This window comes from Somniosus microcephalus, chromosome 14 (assembly GCF_052327205.1).
Source record: "Somniosus microcephalus isolate GS21.2 chromosome 14, FLI_Smic_1.0, whole genome shotgun sequence".
Taxonomy (NCBI): Eukaryota; Metazoa; Chordata; class Chondrichthyes; order Squaliformes; family Somniosidae; genus Somniosus; species Somniosus microcephalus.
Genome location: NC_141000.1, coordinates 76,987,681 through 77,014,856, shown reverse-complemented (window position 1 = coordinate 77,014,856; position 27,176 = coordinate 76,987,681). Strand labels below are relative to the sequence as shown.

The following is a 27,176-nucleotide window of genomic DNA, read 5'->3' as shown; positions in this document are numbered from 1 at the left end:
CATCCTCTCGCAGGCCTTCACATCCTTCCTAAAGTGCGGTGCCCAGAATTGGACACAATACTCCAGTTGAGGCCGAACCAGTGTTTTATAAAAGTTCATCATAACTTCCTTGCTTTTATATTCAATGCCTTTATTTATGAAGCCTAGGATCCCCTATGTGTTTTTAACCACTTTCTCAACCTGCCCTGCCACCTTCAGCCATTTGTGCACATATACCCCCATGTCTGTGTTCATGCACCTCCTTTAGAATTGTACCCTCTAGTTTATATTGCGCCTCCTCATTCTTCCTATCAAAATGTATCATTTCACACTTTTGTGTATTAAATTTCATCTGCCACGTGTCTCATTCCACCAGCCACGTGTCACATTCCACCAGCCTGGCTGGAGTGAAAGGGTTATCATTTTATCCACGTCAGAGGTTGGGTCTGCTGCAGCGAGTGGCTCACCTCCTGACTCCCCATGCCTCTCCACCACCTACAAGACACAAGTCAGGAGTGTGATGGAATACTCATCACTTGCTTGGATGGGTACAGCTGCAATACTCCAGAACTTCAACAGCATCCAGGGAAAAGCACTCCGCTTAAGAGGCAACCCATACACCACCTTAAACATTCACTCCCTCCAGCACCAGCGTACCATGGCTATAGTGCGTACTATCTACAAGATGCACTGCAGCAACTTGCCCTGGCTTCTTCAACAGCACCTCCCAAACCTGCACTCTCTACCACCTAAGACAGGCACCAGGGAGATTGAAACACCATCACCTCCCCGTCACACATCATCCTGACCTGGACTTATCGCCGTTCCTTCATCATTACTGGGTCAAAAGCCTGGAACTCCCTATTAGCACTGAGAGTGCCTTCATCACAGACTGGGGTGCAGCAGTTCAAGCAGGCAGCTCATCATCTTCTCAAGGGCAATTAGGGATGATATGTATATATATAGCCCTTGCTAGTGACACCTACATCCCAAATATGAATAGAAAGAGGAAATGATCCAGCTACACCCCTTACCTCTAAAACCATCATCATATGCCAAATTTGGTACATTTGTGTAAAAGGTGGTTTCTATTAAACAAATCATATTCCCTCATGCCCAATATTGCTAATTACAGTGATGAACATTATCTACTTTAATTATTTTATCTTCTGCTTGGAGCCTCATGCAGTACAAGGATAGTTCTATTGAATAAGACTCATCTACTTGGCACAATTTCACGATGTGTGCAAACTACCAAAATGACACTGAATTTCCCTTGAAAGCTACTCTGTTTATAAAAAAAAAAAAAAAAATTCCAAAAAATACTAATTATATGTTTATTGAGCAATACAACATACTTTAATTGAACACCAGAGTTTAGGTCCTAGGATCTAGTAGGCCAAAACAGCCACCTACCCCCTTATTTCCTTGCTCTTTCCCCACATCTTTTTATATTCTTCCTTTACAAATACTTATCCAATTCCTTTTTAAATGATCTCTGCTGCAACAGCCACTTGTGGGAAAGCAATGCATGTTCTAAATATCCCTGCGTGTGAAAACAATTCTTCTAAATTTCTCTCTTCAGGAGTCTCTGTAATCTTTATCTAGTCGTTAATCTTTTCTACATTAGATGCATGGTTACAAAATGGGGAGTAAAACAAGCCTCAGTATGGTCACCCTTTGTTAGTTAGATTTCAAACATGTAACAGGTTTTCAAGAAACAGTTCAATGCATGCTATTAAAATTCAAAAAACACAAAATACTATGAATGGATGGACAAAAATTAACCAGCACATTGCTATGGTTTATCAAAAACAGATACACATTTCATTACAAAGTGAATATTCTGTTGATTTGTAGAATACTTCATAGGTGACCTAATAGGGTATACATGGACATTTTAGTAACAGTTCACTTGATCCAAAGAAGACCATTTTCAACTCTGCCACAACTATGTCAGGAACACATGCAGAAACACACACTGCTGGTACCCTCAGCCTGTTGACTCTATAAAAAAACATTTAAAAACAGCAGTATAAATACAGAATAAGTTTACATCATAATTCGATGAACCTCTGAGGTAAAGATTCAGGCAATATACAGAATAAGAGATTAGGGAAGAATACGTCACTGTGCTTCTTGGATACAGACATACACACAAAATATATAACTAATATTTGTAAAGAAAACAAATGTTGAACAAATATATAATTTTCATAGCTTCAAAATATTGCAGGTTTTAAATAGTTAACAAGAAACAGTCATAATTATACATAATTTTTCTACCAATACAAGCCTTTTCACTAAAAACTATTTCACAAGACTATCAATTCTCCTGTGCATTGGTTGCAACAATTAAATGTGATATTTTCAAATCTGGTATATGGATGAAATCGTCCTATGCTCTTTTTATTAGAGAGAAATGAGGTAGGTGAAGTATCATAGAATGGTATATCTGCTGTTCCTTTACTGCACAGTGTAGGATCCAACATTGTTAAAACCTGTAAATACAAGAAAAGGAAACGGAGCATTTTAAAATGCAAGTCAGCCAATGATGTTGCTTACTTCACAGTCATTACCGCTCCAGTAATGTTTACTTCAAAGGTTAAAGCACAAGAGAGTAACTTAACCACTAGAAAGCAGAGGAAAAACAAACATACAATCGATAATTTGTTTCATTTATTTATAGATAAAAAATATTTCTTTGGTCAAATTGTTTTATTGATTTAATTAACAGTTTTCTGTGACTGAAAGAATGGGCATTTCACTGTGTGAAGATCTTGACACAGCTAAAAACCACTTGTTTGGGAATATGTGAATGGGTGTTTGTATCACTGCAGACAAGATTATGTACTTCACCTTTACATTGTAGGAATCTTGTCTAGTTTGATATCGGTATTGTACTTAACTGATTTATGCATCTATTATGGCTCCATTGTTATAAGCTTTGCGAAATGTTTTGTTATCTGCAAATTCACTGAAATGTTGGTTTTGACACTTGTGGAGCAGTTTTGAGCTATATCGTTCAAGAGAAGCTAAATAGACCTTATTTATTTGTAGCTTTACTTTATCTTTTCCCAACTTATAACATTGTGCAAGACTTAGTTGGGATTAAAAACCAAGATGGACACAATGGTAGGACCAGTAATAAGGCAGCTATTGATTCAGTCATACATTTAATTTAAATTCAACTGTAAAGAGATGAAACAAATTAGAAATATGTTTGCACATTATCAATGTTGTCAAATGGAGCAGAAACATACCTTAAATAACTGGCTTGACAATCTATTTTGCCCGAAAACCCAATATGGTGACAATAGTCTTTAACATGTTACATTCCCCACACTTAATATTATTTGACAGAACAAGATTCCCAAATTAGTGCCAAATTTGGTCACTATTATGCTGTTGGTTTATTGGGTATATTTTCTTCTAGTTATCAATGTGAGTATAAAAGCAGGGTTTCCCCATTTTATAATCATGCTGACTTTTTCCACCAATATTAATAAACAGGAGGAAAATACACCCATATTTCCATTGGGAACATTGGTGCTGTCAGTACCCGTTCTTTTGGTGATAAAGATGTTCATGTCATTTTTTGGTAGAAGTACCAGAAGAGCTCACCACCATCCTGTTAGAATGATGTTGCTGTAAGCCACACAATGAAGAGGCCCTGTTGAGGATACACGAAAATTCAAGCAGGACAGGACGAAAAGCCTACTGCCATTCAAACACAAAACTCTTTTCCATTATAAAGTTGTTCTTAGAGGTTAATTGACCTATTATAGACTTAACTTTTGTATGTACATTTATTCATGAGCCTTTTGGTATTTGCCAAGTTTTTGTGCTTCATATTATTTAATTGTAAATACATATTAATTGGTTTAATCCATAAACCTATGCAATTTCAAATAGAGTTAGGTAGTTAGAATGAGATGTTATATCCAGTAAGCAGTGAAGTAAGTCTTAATCATTGAATTATGTACCTCTCCAAAGAAAAAGGTATGTGCGGATTGGATAAATTCTGTCTGGATATATTCTGTCAGGTAAGATTATCAAATTTGTGAGTCACAAATCTGATGGGAGGAAACCCAAATTAATTCATCCATTTGATTGATAAGTGATAGTCGAAGATAAACAGTTGAACTTTAATAATGATTTCAAAAGGAGAAAAATACTGGCCCAATTCTTCAAAAGACAAATTAAGCAACAAATGAGAGCTGATAGAGCACAAACCACTGCTACAGTAGAAGATGCTAATTTGGATGACCACTGCCTATTCTAGATCCACCATTTCAAAGCTATCAATAGCATGGGTACAACCAAACAGGAAATAATAGAGTCAAGAAATAAAAAGATTTCCACCACACTCAATTATTACTCGGAACATTCAATAACTCACATTTCTACAGCGCCTTGAATGTAGAAATTGATAGATTTTTGGACACTAAGGGAATCAAGGGATATGGGGATAGAGCCGGAAAGTAGAGTGGAGGTCGAAGATCAGCCATGATCCTGAATGGCGGAGCAGGCTCGAGGGGCTCTATGGCCTACTGCTCCTATTTCTTATGTTCTTATCTTAAAAAGGAGGTACTGTACAAAAGCAGTCAGACAGAAATGAAGACTGAGCCAAAGGAGATATTAGGACAGATAACTAAAAGCTTGGTCAAAATGGGTTTTAAAGGTGAGTCTTAAAGGAGGAGGGGGAGGTGGAGTTGTAACGGTTTAGGGCAGGAATGGCAGAGTGTAGGGCCTAGACAGCTGAAGACATAGCCGCCAATAGTGGAGCGAAGAGAGAGGGATGCACAAGAGGCCAGAGGCAGAGGAACAAAATATTCTTGGAAGGTTGTAGGGCTGGAGGAGGTTACAGAGATAAGGACAGGTGAAGCCATAAGGGATTTAAGCATAAAGATTAGGTACTGGGGGAACTGGGAGCTAATGTCGACCAGCAAGCACAAGGGGCCATGAGCGAGAGGGACTTGGTGCGAGCTAGGATATGGGCAGCAAGGTTTTAGATGAGCTGGTTTAGGGAGGGTAGATGTCAGGAGGCCAGCCAGGAGTTGAGTCTGGAGGTGACAGAGGCATTGATGAGAGTTTCAGCAGCAGATGGGGTGAGGAAAGGGCAAAGGCAGGCAAAGTAACATAGGTGGAAGTAGGTGGTCGTTGTGATATTTTCTGCTCCTGCCACAAACTCCATGACAACTTTGGTCTTCCCAGTGATTAAGTGGAGGAAATTGCAGCTCATCCAGGACTGGGTGTTGAACAAGCAGTCTGAAAACACAGATGCAGCGGAGAGGTAGAGCTGGGTGTCGTCAGCATATACATGGAAGCTGACCCCATATTTTCGGATGATGTTGGCAAGTGGCAATGTGTAGATGAAGAAGAGGAGGGGCCAAGGATAGATCTTTGGAGGACTCCAAATGTAATGGTTCGGGGTGGAAAAAAAAGTAATTGTTGGAGATGCTCTGGCTACGATTGGATAGTGAGTGAAACCAAATGAAAGCAGTCCCACTGAGCTGAACAATGGAGGAGAGCCATTGGAAGAGGATGGTATGATTGTCTGTGTCAATGGCTGCAGAAAGGTCGAGAAGGGATAGTGCATCACCATCAGTCAGAGGATGTCATTTATGACTTTGATTATAGTAGCTTCAGTGCTGTGGCATGGGCGGAAATCTGACTGGAGATTCAAACATGGGGTTGTGGGAAAGATGGGCAGGGATTTGGGAGGTGCAATCACGTTCAAAGATGTAGGAGAGGAAAGGGAGCTTGGAGATGTAGTCCACAAGGACAGAGGGGATAAGGGTGTTTTTTTGAGGAGATGGTGATGACAGATTTGAAAAAGGGGGGGGGGGGGGGGGTGGTGGGGACAGTAAATTGAGGTGTACAAAATTATGAGGGGCATAGATAGGGTAGATAGAAAGGAACTTTTCCCCTTAGTAGAGGGGTCAATAACCAGCAGGCATAGTTTCAAGGTAAGGGGCAGGAGGTTTAGAGGGGATTTGAGGAAAAACTTTTTCACCCAGAGGGTGGTTGGAATCTGGAACTCACTGTCTGAAAGGGTGGTAGAGGCAGGAACCCTCACAACATTCAAGAAGCATTTAGATGAGCACTTAAAACGCCATAGCATACAAGGCTATGGACCAAGTGCTGGAAAATGGTATTAGACTAGAGAGGGCTTGATGGCCAGCGTGAACACGATGGGCCGAAGGGCCTCTTTCTGTGCTGTAAAATTCTATGACTATGAGAAGAGGGAACCATTTACAATGTGTTAGCTAGCATGGGATCCATGAGGTGGTTCTCATGGACAAGATGAGTTTGGAGAGGGCATGAGGGGAGACAGGTGAGAAACTAGAGAAAGATGTGGATTCAGTACTAGGACAAGGAGGGCCCTTAGGGGAGGTTTGGTTTGGTGGGCAAGCAAAGGGGGGATGCGGAGGCCCAAAGGCTAGTCAGTTGAGAGTTTGAAAGTGCATTTATTGTATACATTATTACTAAAGACCAATCAACTTTTTATATTAAGTTCAGTGAAAATCAAAAAAGTTAGTGAGTAGGAGTCCAACTTCTTACAGCTATATAACAATGAAGGTAAATAACATGCAACGTTTTAGAAAGGAAACCAGTAATTTAAAATCTGATGAAGCATTAAGTTAAAAATCAGTATTTTGGCATGTGCATTCATCTTCAGGCACCCATCAAGCACCAGACTTTCCCATAGCTGTGTTTGTACTCTTGTGAAACCACCTCCTTGCAGAATCATACTGTACCTTTTCAGCCATTTTTTCAGCAGGTGTGTTGCAGAATTCAACTTGTTGGTTAGTCTTTTGTGCATGACTTATATTCAGTTTTCCAAGAAGGTGGGAATTAACAGCCTCTGCTAACTTAAGATTGACAGAAGCAAGCTCTGCAGTGGTGTGTGGTTGTGCACTAGGGTAGTAGGTTTGTTGCCGGCCCCATTGCAGAGAAATCAAGAGCTCCTCGAGGAATCTGTGAAGTACAATGAAAATGGATGATTTGATAGCTGGTCCTGTGCAGAACTAACCTGTACAAGTTGGGCACTTTATTCTAGCCAATTGCAATGTTTTTATTGAAGTACTATACTTGTAGTACCACAATGGCCAGTACAAAAATCTGCTTCTCTTGGAAGGGCTCCTGATTATTACAAGAGGATGATTGCAGTTATCAAAGTCTACTATAATTTGACATTTTGAGAGATTGCCAATCAGCTTCAAGCATTGGAAGCCTTCATTACTTATAAATATAATTGTAATCCAAGCTCAGTTTCCTCCAAGATTAACTTCCCTCATCAAATAGTGCTTATCTGGATTTAACTTCATGGCCCAGATGTTGTGGCAAGAATAACGGTGAGGCTATCAATGCTCAACTTCCGCCGTCCGCACATGCACAATTAAACGCGGAAATCAGGAGGTTGCTGTCCAAGTTGCCCTGCACCTCCACAAGCTTCGCTGCTCTGATACCTCGCTGAGAAACTCAGCATTCAAACACATGAAGGGTGCGAAGTTGTGGTACTTAACCACTAAACACACCAGAAAAAGTTAGGGCTTGTCCAATCAAGTGCAAGTGAAATTTATATGGCATGATAGGTCTTAATTACTGCTAAACAACGTCTCCGGCACTGAAAATTAACTTTACAAGTGGGGAGTCTCATTCCTTCAGCTTTTAGTTATTGTTTGAGATTTAATTATTTTTTTAAATTAATACTTTTACTCTCTCAATCCCATCTTTCATTCCATTTCTATCACTTTCTGTAAATGATTACACATATTTATATTACATTATTAAATATTCTAACTTACACTTCCTGGTTCAGACCCCATGTGCCTCAGTAAGGATTCTTCAATCCGATCGGTTGAGGAGACAAGCCATTGCTTGCCCTGTTAACACAGGTCCCAAAACCTCTGTAGAGTGTGCCATGCTACTTTGACTGTCTGATAACTGCAAATCGCAGTGTAAAAGTCCACAGAAATTCTGTGGGCAATTGTAACCGCAATGAATGATGAGCGCCGTTCACCGCTGACTGCAAAATCTGGGCCATTATTTAATGTGTTTTTAAGAGCTTAAAGTTTTAAATGGGAACTAAAATAGAATTGAAGTACAGGAAACTTTTTTTTAAATCCAGCACGGACAGGACCGACGTGGTGCCGGTTCATCAAAAATTCCGGATAACCGAACGCTATAGTAAAAGATAGGGAGAGCCGACAGCTCCATATAAAGCAACAAACCCTGTTGCTTAGCAACAACTGTAGAACAATGAACACAAGTTTCAAGCGTCTCTGTAACTTAGCAACAGCTGCAGCCACACCCTTGCACAGCACAGATGGAAGGCAGCAAATACCAATATGAAGTAAAACCTACTCCTGAATTTTGCCAGTTAACTGAGATTTCCGGTTATTTAGGTGCCGGTAAATCAAAAGTTTCCTGTAACAATACTCAAATGTTCTCTCCATTTAAATTACTGTCAAAGATTTTCTAGTTTATTTTTCATCTAGTTAGAACAAACACACTATTCTAATTTTTACATATGCCTCCCACATTACCATGTATTTTTCTGTAACTGTGGGAGGTGATCATCGTGGATTTAATTCCGGTGTAAAACCCGGTGCTATTTTCACAATTAAATGGGTATCATGGAGGTGAAATTTAATAAAATCCAGTTATATAATTTGAAGAATATTTATAGTAATACAATATCAAGAATAGTGAACTATGGCCTTGAATTTGAGATCAGCAGCGAAGCGAAGGTGTTCCGCAAAGTACGCTCCGCACAGGGATCCCACAATCCCGGTGTAGAGAACTTCAGGTTTTCTGACCTTGAATTCAATTCAACGGAACTTAATGGGGATCCCCTTGAGCGAACTGCTGTGACAAAGTCAAAGTCAACATGGATTTACAAAAGGTAAATCATGCTTGACTAATCTACTGGAATTTTTTGAGGATTTAACTGGTAGAATAGATAAGGGAGAACCAGTGGTTGTGATGTATTTGGACTTTCAGAAGACTTTCGATAAGGTCCCGCATAAGAGATGAGCGTGTAAAGTTAAAGCACGTGGGATTGGGGGTAAGGTACTGACTTGGATAGAGAACTGGTTGGCAGACAGAAAGCAAAGAGTTGGAATAAACGGGTCTTTTTCCGAGTGGAAGGCAGTGACTAGTGAGGTACCGCAGGGATCGGTGCTAGGACCCCAGTTATTCACAATATATATTAATGATCTAGACGAGGGAACTAGATGTAATATCTCCACGTTTGCAGACGACGCAAAGCTGGGTGGACGTGTGTGCTGTGAGGAGGATGCAGAGAAACTCCAGTATGATTTGAACAGGTTGGGAGATTGGGCAGATGCATGGCAGATGCAGTATAATGTGGATAAATGCGAGGTTATCCACTTTGGTGGCAAAAACAGGAAGGCAATTATCTGAATGGCAATAGATTGGGAAAGGGGAAGTGCAACAAGACCTGGGTGTCCTTGTGCACCAGTCACTGAAGGTAAGCATGCAGGTGCAGCAGGCGGTTAAGGCGGCAAATGGTATGCTGGCCTTCATAGCGAGAGGATTCGAGTACAGGAGCAAGGATATCTTGCTGCAGTTGTAAAGGGCCTTGGTGAGAACACACCTTGAGTATTGTGTGCAGTTTTGGTCGCCTTATCTGAGGAAGGATGTTCTTGCCATGGATGGAGTGCAGCGAAGATTCACCAGACTGATACCTGGGATGGCAGGAATGACGTATGGAGAGAGATTGGGTCGATTAGGCTTATATTCGCTAGAGTTTAGAAGAATGAGAGGGGATCTCATTGAAACTTATAAAATTCTGACAGGACTAGACAGACTAGATGCAGGAAGGCTGTTCCCGATGGCGGGGGAGTCCAGAACCAGGGGTCACAGTCTAAGGATAAGGGGTAAGCCATTTAGGACTGAGATGAGGAGGAATTTCTTTACCCAGAGAGTGGTGAACCTGTGGAATTCTCTACCACAGAAGGCAGTAGAGGCCAATTCATTAAATATATTCAAGAAGGAGTTAAGATATAAGGCTAAGGGGATCAAGGGATAGGGGGAGAAAGCAGGGACAGGGTACTGAGTTTGAATGATCAGCCATGATCGCATTGAATGGTGGAGCAGGCTCGAGGGGCCGAATGGCCTACTCTTGCTCCTATCTTCTATGTTTCTATCTAACAGTGGGGAATTTAACAGTGTACTTATTGCAGAAGATCCAAAGTTTTTATCAGTTTCCCTGATTTATGAGATTTCACTGATTGCCGGCTCTGTGGGTGGGTGGGGTGAGCACAGCGCAGCCAGTTTTGGAGCCGTCAATGAGAGACTGCAACTTTGGGATCTCTGCAGTCAGTTTCAAAGGCGGTATAACGCCATACTGTTGTACCGACTGAATATTCAGGGCTTATATGTATTAAAGAAAAGTGAACTGTGTAAAACAAAAAAAACTGTTTTCTCATCAGTCTTTTTGTGGAGGCTACTGCCAAGTCTTTCCACCTTTCTAACTATTTCCACATTTACCATTTTTCCATTGCCTCACTGCTGACTTTTATATACTCTTAACAGTTTAAATTAAGCAGTTTGCAGGTCAGCCCATTAACTTCCTCTTCATGACTGAATATTTGTTGTTTCTCTCCCTTTTTTCTTTAACCATTTTTTCATCTTTACTAAAAAGCTGGTTAATCTTTAGTTCCGATGAAGGGCGCACATTTGAAATGTTATCTTGACTTTTCTCTCTACAGATGTTGATCGATATGGTGCGTACTTCCACCATTTTGTTCTTATTTCAAGTTTCTAGTATTTGCTGTTTTTGTCATGTATATTTCGAAAGCAATGTTGTCACCAGAGTGTTATTTTCCCAATTATCTTGAATTATATGGAGTCTTCTAAAGCATTTAAAAAAATACTATTTTGCAAGGAGGTTTTTTCGTGGTAACCTGTAACACACTGCAATGAGTTTTGTCTTGCATCTAGCTGTTGGCATCACAGACAATATAACTCATCTTGCAACAGCCTTTTCCAAGCTGACAAAAAAAACAAAGATTGACCTGGTTGCATCTCTAGTCAACTGTATCAATCCTTAAGAGATACGGTGTACCGTTGACTCAAAAACTGGCTGAAAACTAGCTCCAAATGTGTTTTTTACATTGTGGATCCCACCTCCTAAATAAACAGTGCATCCAAAGCACAGAAAATAAAGGCAAGGAAAAACAATGTTCTATTAAGTAGAATAAGGTATTGTAATCAATAATTAGGTTAAAGTCATTAAAATAAAATGGGAGAGAAAAAAAAATGGAAGAAGATAGGGTAACTGTATTTGATCTAAACTGATATGTTTAATAATCATTATAGAAATAAAGGGTATTCCTGACATTTCAGTACCTTTACTACAGTAATATATTGGGGCTCATTGCAGTAACAGCTTGCTAGATTTAAAGAAATGGCTAGCCTAAGAAGACTGGAATTTCTTTGTAGCTGGTGGCAGTTTAAGGGTTGAGAGTTTATTGCTTATTTGATAAAACATGATTGGACTAGACAGGATGAAAACATACCTATGGGAGTCAACCATATCCTGACGGAATTGTTCACGCTCACTAAGCAGATCCTGTATTGCACTTTGGGTTTCTCTAACATGACGCTGCAGAGACGTCCTGGAATGGGCCAGCTCATCTGCCATTACTCTGGGTGGGAAGAAGATTAAAACAATTCCATAATTCAATTTTTACATTTACAATAGATTCTTATGCACATTAAATGGCAAAATATATTTAATCAATTATAAAAACTAGTAAGCATTTAACAAAGCCATTAAACATGGACCAAGAGACATTTACCTTATATAGTCTGCGTTAAAAAAGGAATCTTGAAGCTACAGTACACATTCCTTTTTGACGCAATAAAATTGAAGCTAATTTCATGAAACACTGGCTAAAATCTATTAAAACTAATAACTGCACAACATCAAATCAGCATTTCAAAAGGAAATTTACTTCTTTACTGAATTCATTTCTTTAAATATATATACTCCTAGAGAGTAGATAGCACTCTCTAGTGGTTCAAATATAATTCCTCTTAGCAATTAAAACCCAGGCAAGTAAGTCTAATTTGCATGGATATGTCTGGTTCAACTATTTCAGTGTTCTGTTACATAGGATATACAGCACAGAAACAGACCATTCGGCACAATCAGTCCATGCTGATGTTTATGCTCTACTCGAGACTCATCTATCAGAATAATCCTCTATTCTGTTCTCCCTCATATGTTTATCTAGCTTCCTCTTAAATGCATCTATGCTATTTGCCTCAACTACTCTCTGTGGTAGGGAATTCCACATTCTCAGCTCTCTCTGGGTAAAGAAGTTGCTTCTGAATTCCCCATTTGATTTCTTGGTAACTATCTTATATTGATGTCTTCTAGTTTTGCAATTTCCCACAAGTGGAAACACTCTCCCTGTGTCTATTCTGTCAAAACCTGTCATAATTTTAAAGACCTCTATTAAGTCACCCCAGATAGGGAGAACCTCGCAGTTCTGGTATCATCTTTGTAAATCTTTTTTGCACCCTCTCCAATGCCTCTATATCCTTTTTAGAATATGGCAAACAGAACTGCACACAGTTCTCCAAGTGTGGTCTAACTAAGGTTCGATACAAGTTTAGCATAACTTCTCTACTTTTAAATTCTATCCCTCTAGAAATAAACCTCAGTGCTTGGTTTGTTTTTGTTATGGCCGTATTGACCTGCGTCACAACTTTTAGTGATTTGTGTATTTGCTCCTCTATCCCATTTAGATTCTTATTTTCCAAGCAGTATGTGACCTCTCATTTTTCTTACCAAAATACAATACCTCACACTTATCTATGCTGAAATTCATTTGCCAATTATATGCCCATTCTGCAAGTTTAATATCTTCTTGTAATTTGTTGCAGTTCTCCTCAGTGTTGACCATCCCTCCCAATTTGGTGTCATCCACAAATTTTAAAATTGTGATTCCAAAGCCTAAATCGTTAATATAAATTGTGAACAACAGTGGTCCCAGCACTAATCCTTGTGGGACCTCACTTCCCACCTTCTGCCACTCTGAATAGCTACCCTTTACCCCTTTTTTCTATTATTGGGAACGATTTATCTGAACACCCAGGACTCCACTGGAAATGTTATTATAAGAAACATTGACCTTTGTTAATTTAGCAGATATTTGATTAATGTCACTTTTTATGTATGTAAAATGCACTACATAATTTTACAAAAAGTGAAAGAGCATTTAAGCAAACAGCCTACAAAGCTTTAAAAGAATCAAGAGAATTTCCCATGTATTTGAAAGGGCAACTAATGCAGAAGAACAACTAGCATTGCCTATTACATTCACAGCAAGTACATCACCTTATGTCTTAATAAAACACTAATCAGAGCACTCTTATTCTCCCTACTGTCATATGTGAAAGTGACACAAGGCGAGCAGAATTAGAAAATGTCAGTAAATTTGTAAGCAAATGTACATTGTTCATTTTAGGCAGTCTTCTAATACAAATTGCTGTAGGGTAGGCAACCTGCTTGCGAGGAACTTGCTGCGCCACACATCACATTGTATGGTCATCCGCTCCAGCTGCTCAGAGAGTTGAGCCAGATTTTGACTCAGAGTCTCATTTTCCAGGATTAGCTGATTTTTTTCACGGGCCATGCGCTCAAAGTGATACTGAAGGTCATTGCCAACAGAAGCTACAAGTAGTTTTTTCAGCTCACGGTTTACCTGAAGCAGAAAAACAATCTGAGTTTTTAAACATACTAAATGATTTTTATACACATGAAAGGTACTATTATTGTTCATCCTACAGAGTTCATGTCTGTAGATTTCACACACGCATCCATTTGTTAACAGAAAAATACACCTGCAGAAGTGATTTTCTGTGTCTTTCTGAATAAATAATGTTTTGAGTATAAATATCAGAGGTGCTCAAGGGGTTAGTATTGCAGTCAGAAACATGATATAATGAGAAAGTGCTGTGGAGATTTAAAATTTAAATTGAGCAGATCAAGATAAAGGAGTGCATAATGGCCTGGCTTTGTATGCCACCTACAGCTTTCCTTTTTGCCTGGGGAGGTGGAGGAGTGAAGAAATTCTTAAAAAATATATATATTTCTATTGCCTCACTGAGGTGATCTTTTATATCATACTGATTTTCTATTAAGCATTCTGCAGGTCATTCAACCCATCAACTTCTATCTGTAACAAAAAGCAAAATACTGCAGATGCTGGAAATTAAATAAAACCAGAAAATGCTGGAAACACTCAGCATCTGTGGAGAGAGAAACTGCTAACATTTCAGGTCAATGTTATCAACCTCAAACGTTAACTCTGTTTCTCTCCCCACAGATGCTGCCTGACCTGCTGAATGGTTTCAGCATTTTCTGTTTTTAGAATATCCTATCTGTGATTGAAGCATCTGTTGTTTCTCCCCCCCGCCAATTCCCAACCCCACCAAGCTAGTTGCTTATCTCTCAGTTTTCACTTCTAACAATGGCCTACCTCGTCTTTTCTCTTCACAGATGAAGACAGACCGTATGTATATTTCCAGCAATTTGTTTTGCAGTATTTTATCTTTCATTTGTAGGAGAAAACCAACAGGTTTGAAAGATAACAGCTATATTCAAACAAGACTCAGAGCACAACCTTCAAGTTACCACAATGCAATTTAAAAGTAGATGTCATCTCACCTCAGTCTGTACCCGGATTTGATTGGCAAGCCCTTCTTTATCCTGTAGGAGTTTTCTTTCTGAATTTTGAGATTTTTCATTGGCGGCTTTTAGTTCCGTCAGTTCTCTCTTGAGCTCGATTGTATTCTCCAACTGACTTGACAACTCACCTTTACGAGAACCTGCAGAATCATTTAGCTTTGTACTCTTTGCAGGAAGATCATGAATTACAGCAGCTTTGGGAACCAAGATCCTAATAGCTTCTACCTCAACTGCTTGGTCAGGCTGAATCTTCCCAAGCTGAAGAACACCAGGCTTAGTGACAATTTGAGAAGAACTGGATTTTACATTACTTCGTGGAGCATGATGACTTTTTTTATTTATTCCTGTGGTATTTTCCACAGGTTTGGCTGGTTTTTCTGTTTCCATTCCATCTCCAGGTCCACGGATAGGTCGTACTATTTGAAATAAATGTAAAAAAAGGCAAGACCTTAATAGTGTGAATACAAAATTAACAAATTAAATAAATATATTACTCTACTTTAGATGATAGTGTGGCAACAGTCAATGCAAGCACTAAAATATATGCAACAGTAACAGATTTGAAATGATGAGTAGTAATAAGCACCATTAGGGCCTAAAGTAGTTTCAAATTCAAAATAAATAATCAGCCACTTGAAAGCATCTGTATTCCAGAGTATACCCCAGGCTCACACAAAGCAACATTTTTGAGTTAGTAAAAATTCTATTATATATTAAAATTGTTGTGCAGATCGCAGCATTCTATTTCAAAATGCCTATGTCATACTATTTCAGTTGAAAATGGCACTGCAATTAGGATTTCCAATGTTAAAAATCATATAACATTAGCTGCTAACTGCAAAGATTCCCCTGCTGCTCAGTGTCACTTGATGATTAGGGCCTTTAACTGCATGCAGACTCAACCTGCTTGTTTCAAATACATCTCTGTATGCTATCTATCATTTATTGTTTTCCCTGTTACCTATATAAATACAAGTTGTTGTTGTTGCTCCTTCATCCACTTCCTCTAGTCCCCCGTCTTCTCTCCCCATCCTCCTCCTCCCCCCAAACCCTTCCTCCCTTCTCCTTCTGCCTTGTTCCCTCCTACTCTCCACTTTATCCCATCAACCTCCTCTGTATCTCACATTTCTCTCCCTCAATTCTTCCCCTTTATGTTTACCTCCTCCTTCCACCCCCCACCCCGATCTGGGTAGAGTTGTCTCCCATCCTCGAACTCTGCTTGTCCTGAATACTGCACTTGATCTTCACACCCCATGTGTAACACAAGGGAGATTGACTAGTGTCATTAAAAGTTAACCTACTATGTGAAACGTGTTTGTTTTAGTCTAGGATACTAGATGGATAAAAGTAATCTAATCTTTTAGTTTGCAGTTTGCACCTCAAAATTAATTACAGTAAATAATTTGGTGTTACGGCATTCTGTCTCTTTCCTCCTTCCCACTTGCAATACCACACAAGCTTTGCTGCTAGCTAAAATGCATCAATCTTTCAAACTATTATAAAAGGAAGCAAGTAAAGGGCTTCTCTACTTCACCTACAATTTCTGAACCTTTTTTGGAGGGAGGAGAATGTTAAATTGGGTCCAATGCTTTAACATACCCCAGTGTTAGTCCAGAATGTAAAATTTTTCGCTAAATTTAGTCATACCGGCGAGAGGGTTCTGCATCTTGCCAGTCTTACAAAGGGCCACCTTTCCATTTTATACCATCAAGCTATTTGCATGAAACCTGATGTTCACTATGGAATTTCTGCATCAAAACCATGTGTTCTGCAAAAAGTACACCTGTAACTTAAGAAAACCAAGAAGCAGAAACAAATTGTTTTTAAAAGTTGGATCACATATTGGTGCATGAATCTAACAAGTCATGCAGCACCCCACAATTCCCAGCAGTGATCGTCATTACCTGATCATGTCGTATCACTCATGGAGAACAGCAAGGCAGAAAGCATGAGGTTATGTCAAACTGGCTCAACATGCAGGATGCAGGGAAATAAAATTTGCTGTAACTGGGATCAACTTCCAAGATATTGTCTGACCTATGCAAGAAAGGCTGCCCATTACTTCTTTTATTATTTGCCTAGCAATACAGCAAAATCTTTGCATATTAACAATGTAGTGTTTTATAACTGTGACCAACTAACATATCTCCCTAAAATTAACTATACCAAGCGCAAGGTAATGTCCTTAGACCTGCTGCTTTTCTGGGGTTTAAAAAAAACTTCTTGTTTAAAATGACCCAATTTACACTTTAAATCCTCCAGATAGCATGTTACTCAGAATATATAGCTCTTGTTAATTCCAGCTATATAATAACCAGATGGGAAGGCTAAGTGGCCTATCTCCACACATCCTCTCAGTCCTGAATAAGATAACATGTCATTGTTAGGGTGAAAATTATATAGCTTAAAGCAGCAACATAAAGAGTTAAAGAATGTATTGTAAGAAGTGAACTTGTAAATAAGAAACAATGGCACAAGACAAAACAAACTCAGCTTAAGACGGGGCAGGAATTAACTGTTTGTGTCTGCCCCCATTAAAACCATTGTGCTCGACATTATTGTTTAACAGTTATTGAATGTGGGAAACACTAAATATTTCACAATTATTCAGTGGTGTAGCCTTCTGCAAACTATTTGCTGGAAGCCCTTTGGATGTATTTCTACTATTCTATAATACAAAGTAGATGAATCAAAATTGTGTGTATTGAGTTACAGTAATTGGTAGCTGCAAAACTACCCATTTTTGTAATTAACTATTAAAAGGCACCCAGAGTTCTGGAAGGTTCCATATCATTCCTGTGAGGACAGGGGAGTTGTTGCTGGGGGAACGTGATTGGATGAGGACAAGAGAATTGTTGCTGGGGGAACATAATTGGATGAACACATTTGTGTGTAGTGTTTTGCCTGTATAAAAGAAGTTTGATATCACTGTAACGGTGAGAAGGTGACCACTAGACCACGGGGTCTAAGGCTCTTCTCCCAGAACGTTCTGTTAATAAACTGTGTACTTTTACTTTAAGACAGACTCGAGTGAATCTATTTTTCACCAACATCATTAAATTCAGAAAAATATATCCAAACATCGCAAGGCCCAGAAAAACAAATTTCCTATTTCCTATGTTACAAGTGACTACACTTGGTTGTAAAGCACTTTGGGGCATCCTGAGGTCGTGAAATGTGCTATATAAGAACATAAGAAATAGGAGCAGGAATAGGCCATTTGGCCCCTTGAGCCTGCTCTGCCATTCAACTAGATCATGGCTGATCTGATCTTGGCCTCAAGTCCACTTTCCTGCCGGCTCCCCATAGCCCTCGACTCCCCTGTAGCTCAAATATCTGTCCATCTCCGTCTTGAATATATTCAATGACTCCGCCTCCACAGCTCTCTGGGGTAGAGGATTCCAAAGATTCACGGCCCTCAGAGAAGAAATTCCTCCTCATTTCCATTTTAAATGGGCGACCCCTTATTCTGAGACTATGCCTCCTAGTTCTAGATTCCCCCACAAGGGGAAAACATCCTCCCTGCATCTACCCTGTCAAGCCCCCTCAGAATCTTATATGTTTCAATAAGATCACCTCTCATTCTTTTAAACTCCATGAGTATAGGCCCAACCTGCTCAACCTTTCTTCATAAGACAACCCCTTCATCTCAGGAATCAACCTAGTGAACCTTCTCTGAACTGCCTCCAAAGCAAGTACATCCCTCCTTAAATAAGGAAACCAAAACTGCATGCAGTACTCCAGATGTGGTCTCACCAGCGCCCTGTACAGTTGTAGCAAGACTTCCCTACTTTTATACTCCATCCCCCTCGCAATAAAGGCCAACATTCCATTTGCCTTCCTAATTACTTGCTGTACCTGCATGCTAACTTTTTGTGTTTCATGTATGAGGACCCCCAGATCCCTCTGTACGCAGTATTTTGTAGTCTCTCTCCATTTAAATAATAATTTGCTTTTTTATTCTTCCTACCAAAGTGGATAACCTCACATTTTCCTACATTATACTCCATCTGCCAATGTTTTGCCCACTCACTTAAACTACAGGAGACTTTGGTTTATCCGGAGGTTGTATGTCTGGAAACCTTGATCTAGCGGCAGAAATCAGGAGCCGTTCTGTGGCTTTTTTTTTCTCCAACAGTCGGGCTCTGGAAAGTCTCTCTGAAGCTGTTGCTAAGCTACAGAGACGCTTCCAAGGTACAGGCCGACTGTTTGAAGCTGTTGCTAAGCAACAGTGTTTGTTGTCAGATACGGAGATGAAAATCTCCGTATGCTTCAACATTAACTTTGTATGTCCGGCAGTTTTGATAGATCGGCAACAGCTTGGTCCCGTCGGTGCTGGATATAACAAAGTTTCCTGTATCTATATTCCTTTACAGATTCTTTGTGTCCTCTTCACAACTTGCTTTCCCACCTATATTTGTATCACCAGCAAATTTGGCTACAGTACACTCAGTCTCTTCATTTAAGTTATTAATATAGATTGTAAATAGTTGAGGCCCCAGCACTGATCCCTGTGGCACCCCACTAGTTACAGTTTGCCAACCTGAAAATGACCCATTTATCCTGACTCTCTGTTTTCTGTTAGTTAGCCAATCCTCTATCCATGCTAATATATTACCCCCAACCCCGTGAGTCCTTATCTTGTGCAGTAACCTTTTATGTGGCACCTTATCGAATGCCTTCTGGAAATCCAAATACACATCTACTGGTTCCCCTTTATCCACCCTGCTCGTTACGTCCTCAAAGAACTCTAGTAAATTTGTCAAACACGATTTCCCTTTCATAAAACCATGCTGACTCTGCTTCATTGTATTATGATTTTCTAAATGTCCTGCTATTACTTCCTTAATAACAGATGCCAGCATTTTCCCAATGACAGATGTTAGGCTAACTGGCCTATCATTTCCCACTTTCTGTCTCCCTCCTTTCTTGAATAGGGGTGTTACATTTGCAGGACCTCTCCAGAATCCAGGGAATTTTGGTAGATTACAACCAACGCATCCACTATCTCTGCAGTCACTTCTTTTAAGACCCTAGGATGCAGGCCGTCAGGTTGTATAAATACAAGTTTCTTTCTTCTTCTTTAATTTATATATAAAATGTTAAATATGAAACAGCAGTACTACCATTTGTTTTTTTTTTTTTTAAATTAGTTTTAAACCAGTTTTAGACTTAAACCAGTTTTATGGCAGATTGAAGCCAATCTAAAGTGTTAATCCATGAGAAAGAAAGAACTGCCTAGACATAGTGCCGTTAATGTCCCAAAGCACTTTACAGCCTTTTATGAAGTACTTTAAAAAATGTAGTCACTGTTGGGGCAACTGTGGTAGCATGGTCCCATAAACAGCAATGAGATCATCTGTTTTCATGGCATTGGTTGAGGGATAAACGTGGTCTGAAGCAGATCTTAAACCCACAACCTTCTGACTCAGAGGAGAGAGTACTACCACTGAGCCAAGGCTGATACTTGAATAAAGATGCAGCAGGAGAGAAATCATGCCATTCTTAAACAATTCTACCTCAATTTTTCATTGCTTTTCATACAATAGCCTTGCTGGAGCAGTTTACCCATCATGTTACAATGTCAGCCATTTGTGTATTTATAAAGTATATTGCACATCTAATACAAAGTAAATGAAGGTCAGGAGATAAGTGACACACACGGACACCATGGATTAAAGATAACTCAGGGCCTCACATGCTTAATTTATTGTTGCAACTTTGTATACAAATAAATAAAAATAAGACTGATTTGGAAAGAATTTCATTATTTCTTTAAAAAAATTCATTAACTATTAAAATACCTTTATTCTCCATTCTGATAACCGATGTCATATTCTGGAAGCTGTTTTGAATTTTAACTCAGTCACTAATTTTCATCTGGAAAAAAATATTAGAATTACTCTTCCGACCCGTCGCCAGATCAGCACAAACACAATGGTTTATCAAATCATTGTAAGTAACCCAAAAATACTGCAACTATGGGACAACCAATGAATAAACAGAAACTGTATATCAAGTGTTTCATAACCAGTCTTTGTTCATTTAAATTAACCAAAAACATATTAAAATCAGTTTTCGAAATGGAGGACAGCTGGAAACCATTAACATTTTTATTTGTTTTCGGTCTTTTATACTTGAATGGATACGATTATGGTGGTAATTTATATGTAAATTAACTGACTATGTTACACTTATTTTAAACAAACAGCTCAAGATTAATGTGGAGATATGCAAGCTGCTAAATTTTGGGTGGAAAAATGAAGACATATTCACTAAATGTTAACCTTTAAAAGGATTCGAAAGGCAGAGATAATTAGAGGTTCAGATACACAAACCTTTAAAATTAGAAGCACAAGTTCATAAAGCTGAATAAAGTAAACGGAATCCTAGGTTTATAAATTGCGGTTTAGAGTATTAAATGCAAAGACTTAATGCTAACCCTATACAAATCATTGCTTCGGTCAAAGTTAGAATATTATGTCCCCATTTAGGCACTCTACTTTAGAGAGGCCATTAGGAGGGTACAGAAGAGGTTGATTATGACAGCCGGTATGTGAGGCTTTAGGTATGAAGACAGACTAGATAAACTGGGGTCTTTTCATCAGAACAAAGGTTAAGCGGGGATCGGATACAGTTGTTCAAAATTATGAGGGATTTTGATAAGGTAAATAGGGAAGAATTATTTCCACTGTATGGTCAGTCGGTAGTTAGAGGGCATAAGTTCATCATCACCAAAAGGAGGAAGGGAGAGGTTAGAATTTTTAATGAAAAATATTGTTTGGAAATTAGTTGTCCAACCAGAAACAGTTGTGGATATAGAATTCATAAGTGTTTTTAAAGGAAGTGAAAAGATTTTTAAAAATAGGACTAAATGGATAGCTCTTTCAGAGAGCTGGGACAACATAATGGCCCAAATGGCCATCTTTTATGCAAAATTCTACAATACTCAGGATATATATTTTAAAGCTACAAAACAACAGTTTTGCAACAAGCAGCCCAATAGAACTTAAACACAAACACTTAAAATGTAACATTCAAAAAGCATATACGTTTTTAAACAAGGGTCAAGTATTGAGCATCTCAAACAAATAGATAGCCATCTCCACCAATCTTCAACTACCTAACAACTGCAGTGGTTCAAGGAGAAGACCCACCACAACCTTCTCACGACAGCTATGGATGGCTAATAAATGTGGCCTTGCCAGCACTGCCAAATCACAAGAAAAAAACCAAAAAATTACCACTGAACATAAATAAAAGTATTCCTTCATCCCTCCACTGTAACTTACTGCATTTGGTAACTTAAACCATCCGATCTTCGTACGATAGTGCTGATGCATTTACAAAAAATAAATGAATCACTTGAGCTTCAAAACCACATCTGACTACTGTGCAGCAGCAGTATGAGGAAATCAGCACATGAGCAAACAGACTCAACAGCTATCAAAGGAAAATTACAAATATTTGTTTAAAAAAGGTGAACGCATTCTTACACAATACAAAAGCTGTGGATGCCCAAAATCGTTGTTGGCAAACTTCCTACAACAACAAGTATTTATATAGCACCTTTAACGTAGTAAAACATCCCAAGGCGCTTCACAGGAGGATTAAAAGACAAAAGATTTGACACTGAGCCACATAAGGAGAAACTAGGTGACCAAAAACTTGGTCAAAGAGGTAGGTTTTAAGGAGCGTCTTAAAGAAGGAAAGAGATACGGAGGCGGGGAAGTTTAGGCAGGGAATTCCAGAGCTTAGGACCTAGGCAACAGAAGGCATGGCCACCAATAGTTGAGTGATTATAATCAGGGATGCTCTGGAGGGCAGAATTAGAGGAGCGCAGATATCTCGGGGGGGGGGGGGTTGTGGGGCTGAAGGAAATTAGGGAGATGGTGGTGGTGGTGGTGTGGGGGGGGGGGGGGTGCGAAGCCATGGAGGGATTTGAAAACAAGGATGAGAATTTTGAAATCAAGGTGTTGCTTAACTGGGGGTCAATGTAGGTCACTGAGCACAGGGAAGATGGGCAAACAGGACTTGGTGCGAGTTAGGACATGGGCAGCCAAGTTTTGGATGACCTCAAGTTTACGTAGGGTAGAATGTGGGAGGCCAGCCAGGAGTACATCAGAATAGTCACGTCTAGCGGTAACAAAGGCATGGATAAGGGTTTCAGCAGCGGATGAGCTGAGGCAAAGGCGGAGATGGGCGATGTTACGGAGGTGGAAATAGGCGGTCTTAGTTATGCTGCGGATGTGTTATCGGAAGCTCATTTCAGGGTCAAATATGACACCAAGGTTGCGAACAGTATGGTTCAGCCTCAGACAGATGTTAGGGAGAGGGATGGTGGCAGTGGCTAGGGAATGGAGTTTGTGGCGGAGACCAAAAACAATGGCTTTGGTCTTCCCAATATTTAATTGGAGAAAATTTCTGTTCATTCAGAACTGGATGTTGGACGAGCAGTCTGACAATTTAGAGACTGTGGAGGGGTCGAGAGAAGTGGTAGTGAGGTAGAGCTGGGTGTCGTCAGCGTACATGTGGAAACTGATGCTGTGTTTTCGGATGATGTCGTCAAGGGGCAACATGTAGATGAGAAATAGTAGGGGGCCAAGGATAGATCCCTGGGGGACACCAGAGGTAACGATGTGGGAGCGGGAAGAGAAGCCATTGCAGGCGATTCTCTGGCTACGATTAGATAGATAAGAATAGAACCAGGTGAGTGCAGTCCCACCCAGCTGGACAACGGTGGAGAGGCGTTGGAAAAGGATGGAGTGGTCAACAGTGTCAAAGGCTGCAGACAAGTCAAGAAAGACGAGGAGGGATAGTTTACCTTTGTCACAGTCACAAAGGATGTCATTTGTGACTTTGAGGAGAGCCGTTTTGGTACTGTAGCAAGGGCGGAAACTTGATTGGAGGGATTCAAACATGGAATTGCGGGAAAGATGGGCACAGATTTGGGCGGTGACAAGGACTTGAGAGGAAAGGGAGATTGGAGATGGGGCGGTAGTTTACAAGGACGGAGGGGTCAAGGGTAGGTTTTTTGAGGAGAGGGGCGATGGCAGATTTGAGGGAGAGGGGGACAGTACCTGAGGAGAAAGAACTGTTAACAATGTCAGCTAACATGGGAGCCAGAAAAGGAAGTTGGGTGGTCAGCAGTTTGGTGGGAATAGGGTCAAGGGAGCAGGAGGTGGGTCTCATGGACAAGATGAACGCGGAGAGGTCATGAGGGGAGTTTTGAGAGAAAGTGGAGAACGATGCGAGTTCAGGGCTAGGGCAGGGGGGAAACCTTAGAGGAAGTTTGGCACGGTGGGCTAGGGGAAGGAAGGGAAGTGGTAGAGCCAGTTGAACGGATGGTCTCAATCTTAGAGACAAAGTCGTCCATAAGCTCCTCACACTTGTTGTCGGAGGTGAAGGTGGAGGAGACAGGGGAGAGGGACTTAAGACGACAGTTCGCAGTAGAGAATAGGAGCTGGGGTTTATCTTTGCATTCTGGAATAGTGGACAATTTTTGCAGACGAGAGCAGGATCCGATAATGCTTTATGTGGTCCAGCCAGATCTGGCGGTGAATGGCTAAACCAGTTGTCCGCCATATCTGTTCAAGTCTGCGTCCCTTGGAATTATGGGAGCGAAGAGGAGAGCTGTACCAGGGGGAGTAGCCAGGATGAGAGAGAGAGTAATTGTTTTAGTAGGGACTAGGGCACCAAAGGTGGTGGCGAGGGTGTGGTCGAGCAGATCGGTAACTGCAGAAATGTCATGGTGAATAGAGGGACAAAGGCTGGACAGTTGGGATTTCATAAGTGCAGTTGTAAGAGAGTTGGGAGAGTGTTTTTTCCAGGGGCAGACACAGAAGGAAGTAGGGTTGGGTTGGGGGGGGGGGGGGGGGGGGCGGTGTGGATGGGGGATGTGGGTGGAGAGCGATACAAGTGGTCAGAGATGGCCTAATCTGCGACTGACACGATGGGAGTAGCGAGGCCACGAGAGATGGCAAGGTCGAGGGGGCGGCCGTGAATATGGGTTCGGGAGTTTACATGGAGGGAGAGATTAAGGGAGGATAGGAGGCTAGTGAACTCAAGAGGAGAGAGAGCATGATGAATTGAGATGGAGGTTGAAATCACCGAGGATGAGAAGTTGTTCGGTGCAGAGGCTGGGGAAGGACAGCAGTGAAGATATCTCAGTAATAACATTTTTAATGGTACTTGGGTGGGCAGTAGAGAACAAGAATTTTAAATGAGGTGAGGGGGTGGAATAAGGTGATATGCTCAAAGGAGGAGAAACTGCCTGAGGAATAAGGGGACAGACCAAGTGTGATTTGGTGATGAGAGCCACACCACCACCACGGCAAGTGGTGGAAGGTGCACCCGGCCTCACCCTATATGAATCCAAGGTTAAATTCCTCCTCTATGCCGACGACCTGGTTCTGCTGTCACCAACTAAGGAGGGTCTACAGCAGAACCTGGACCTGCTGGAGTCGTACTGCCAGACTTGGGCCCTGACAATAAATCCCCAAAAAAACAAAGTCCTTGTGTTCCAGCAAAGATCCAAACAACATGGACCCACAATAAATTTCACAGTAGGAACAACCAAAATTGAACAAACCACTCACTACACATACTTGGGCTTAAAAATCAGTTCTACGGGAAACTTCAAACTGGCTGTGAATGAACTGAAAGAGAAAGCAAGAAGGGCTTTCTATGCCATCAAAAAATCAATCCAAATAGAAATCCCAATTAGCATTTGGCTCAAAATTTTCAAATCAGTAATTGAACCAATTGCACTCTATGGCAGTGAGGTCTGGGGACCACTAACACAACAAGATTTCGCAAAATGGGACAAACACCCAATTGAGATCCTACATGCGGAATTCTGTAAAAGTATCCTCCGGACTCAAAGGAAAACAGTAAACAACGCATGCAGGGCGGAACTAGGCCAATACCCATTAATAATCACTATCCAAAAAAGAGCCACCAAATTTTGGAATCACCTACAAATGAGCAACCCCCAATGCTATCACTACGACGCCCTGAAATGCCAAGAGCTGACCATAAAGAAGAATACCCTCAGTCAACTAGTCCTGGGACTCAATAAAGTAACTAATAACAATACTAACAATAACCAGTCCCAGGACAGTGACAGGGTAACACAAAGAATTCGACCCAACACAATCGTCGCTAAGCAAAAGGAAAAATATCTGTCATATTGGGCAGAAACAACAAAAACCCAAAGCAAACTCAATTGCTACTTGGCCCTAAACAGACAATACAACATAGCTGATTACCTGACCATGGTAAAGGATAACAAACTGAGAGGAGCCTTGACAAGGTACAGACTTAGTGAACATAGCCTAGCGATCGAAAAAGGCAGACACAGGCAGACCAGGCTACCAAGAGAAGACAGGATATGCTCTCACTGCAGTCAGGGAGTAGTTGAGACAGAGATGCACTTCCTCACAGCCTGTGGAAAATATCAGGGCATCAGAGAGAATTTCTATCAAAAATTCTCACAAATATGCCCTGAATTCAGAAATCTGACTGACAACCAAAAACTCCCATTCCTACTGGGGGAGGAGAGAAGCTGTGTAACACTGGCGTCACACTATGTTACAGCTTGCCATGAACAGAGGGACAACCAGTAAACTAAGACAAGAGTATATATAAACAAGGCGAAAATATATTTATAAACTCAGGGATATACCTGTTTATACGCTGTATGAATGGAACCGCGTTTATGTGTTCAACCATAAATGTATTTTGATGCTTTGGCAACATAAGATGTACCTTATCATGCCAATAAAGCGATTTGTATTATTGTATTATTGTATAGCCTGGCGGGGAGGCTTCATTTAAAGGTAAGGTGTCATCACCCCTCAACCAAGTTTCCGTCAGGGCCATGATGTCATGCAATCATCCACGATAAGCTCATGGATGGCAAAGGCCTTGTTCGCAAGTGAACGGACATTCTTTCTACGTTGAACAATAAAATTACAGACTGTAATTCAACTGCACATTATCCTTAGAAATAATAAAGCTCTGTATATTTAAATGGGAGTTTAGGTTGACTCTTACTAATGCCACTGCTAATATTTTTCCGATGTTCACAACTCGGAGGTTATTTTGGAGTTTATGCACAACCCAGAAGTACCAAAACTTCTCTACAGATAATAAAGCGAATCTTACAGAGGCCTAGGGACCGAGTTTGCCACTGAAGCGGGGGCAACGGAACTTCCATTCGGTGTATTTACATTTTACCACTTAAGACGAGAAACGGTTTCCATTAAATAATAATTTAAAATAAAATCAACCCAAACACGTCTAACAATAGCTATGCCGGTTTCAGACCTCACTTACCCGCAGTGACTCTCCTTCCGTGGCAACCTGAGCCAACCTGGCAACCAAAAGAACTTCCGGCATCACTGCCCGTTTAACCTTTGACCTCGTCATCTCCTTCCTCAAATAAATGGAATTGTTT

General features: G+C 40.4%; 1 protein-coding gene across 6 annotated transcripts; it reads right to left on the bottom strand.

The window, feature by feature from the left end:
* Positions 1 to 1,748: 1,748 nt before the first annotated feature.
* On the bottom strand, positions 1,749 to 27,162 carry blzf1 (basic leucine zipper nuclear factor 1). 6 transcript variants are annotated; one of them, XM_086006729.1, is made up of 8 exons: positions 27,056 to 27,162; positions 20,521 to 20,596; positions 16,621 to 16,767; positions 14,696 to 15,132; positions 13,531 to 13,730; positions 11,535 to 11,663; positions 6,744 to 6,963; positions 1,749 to 2,480 (listed from the first exon to the last, which is right to left on the bottom strand). In XM_086006729.1, the coding sequence occupies exons 4-8, from the start codon at positions 15,101 to 15,103 to the stop codon at positions 2,295 to 2,297; spliced, it is 1,143 nt and encodes a 380-aa protein (XP_085862855.1). In that variant the 5' UTR covers positions 15,104 to 15,132; positions 16,621 to 16,767; positions 20,521 to 20,596; positions 27,056 to 27,162; the 3' UTR covers positions 1,749 to 2,294. The 6 variants fall into 6 exon arrangements, with proteins under 6 accessions (XP_085862855.1, XP_085862854.1, XP_085862851.1 ...); XM_086006728.1 differs by having other exon boundaries at positions 16,621 to 16,753; XM_086006725.1 differs by lacking the exon at positions 16,621 to 16,767 and adding an exon at positions 16,364 to 16,505.
* Positions 27,163 to 27,176: the final 14 nt, after the last annotated feature.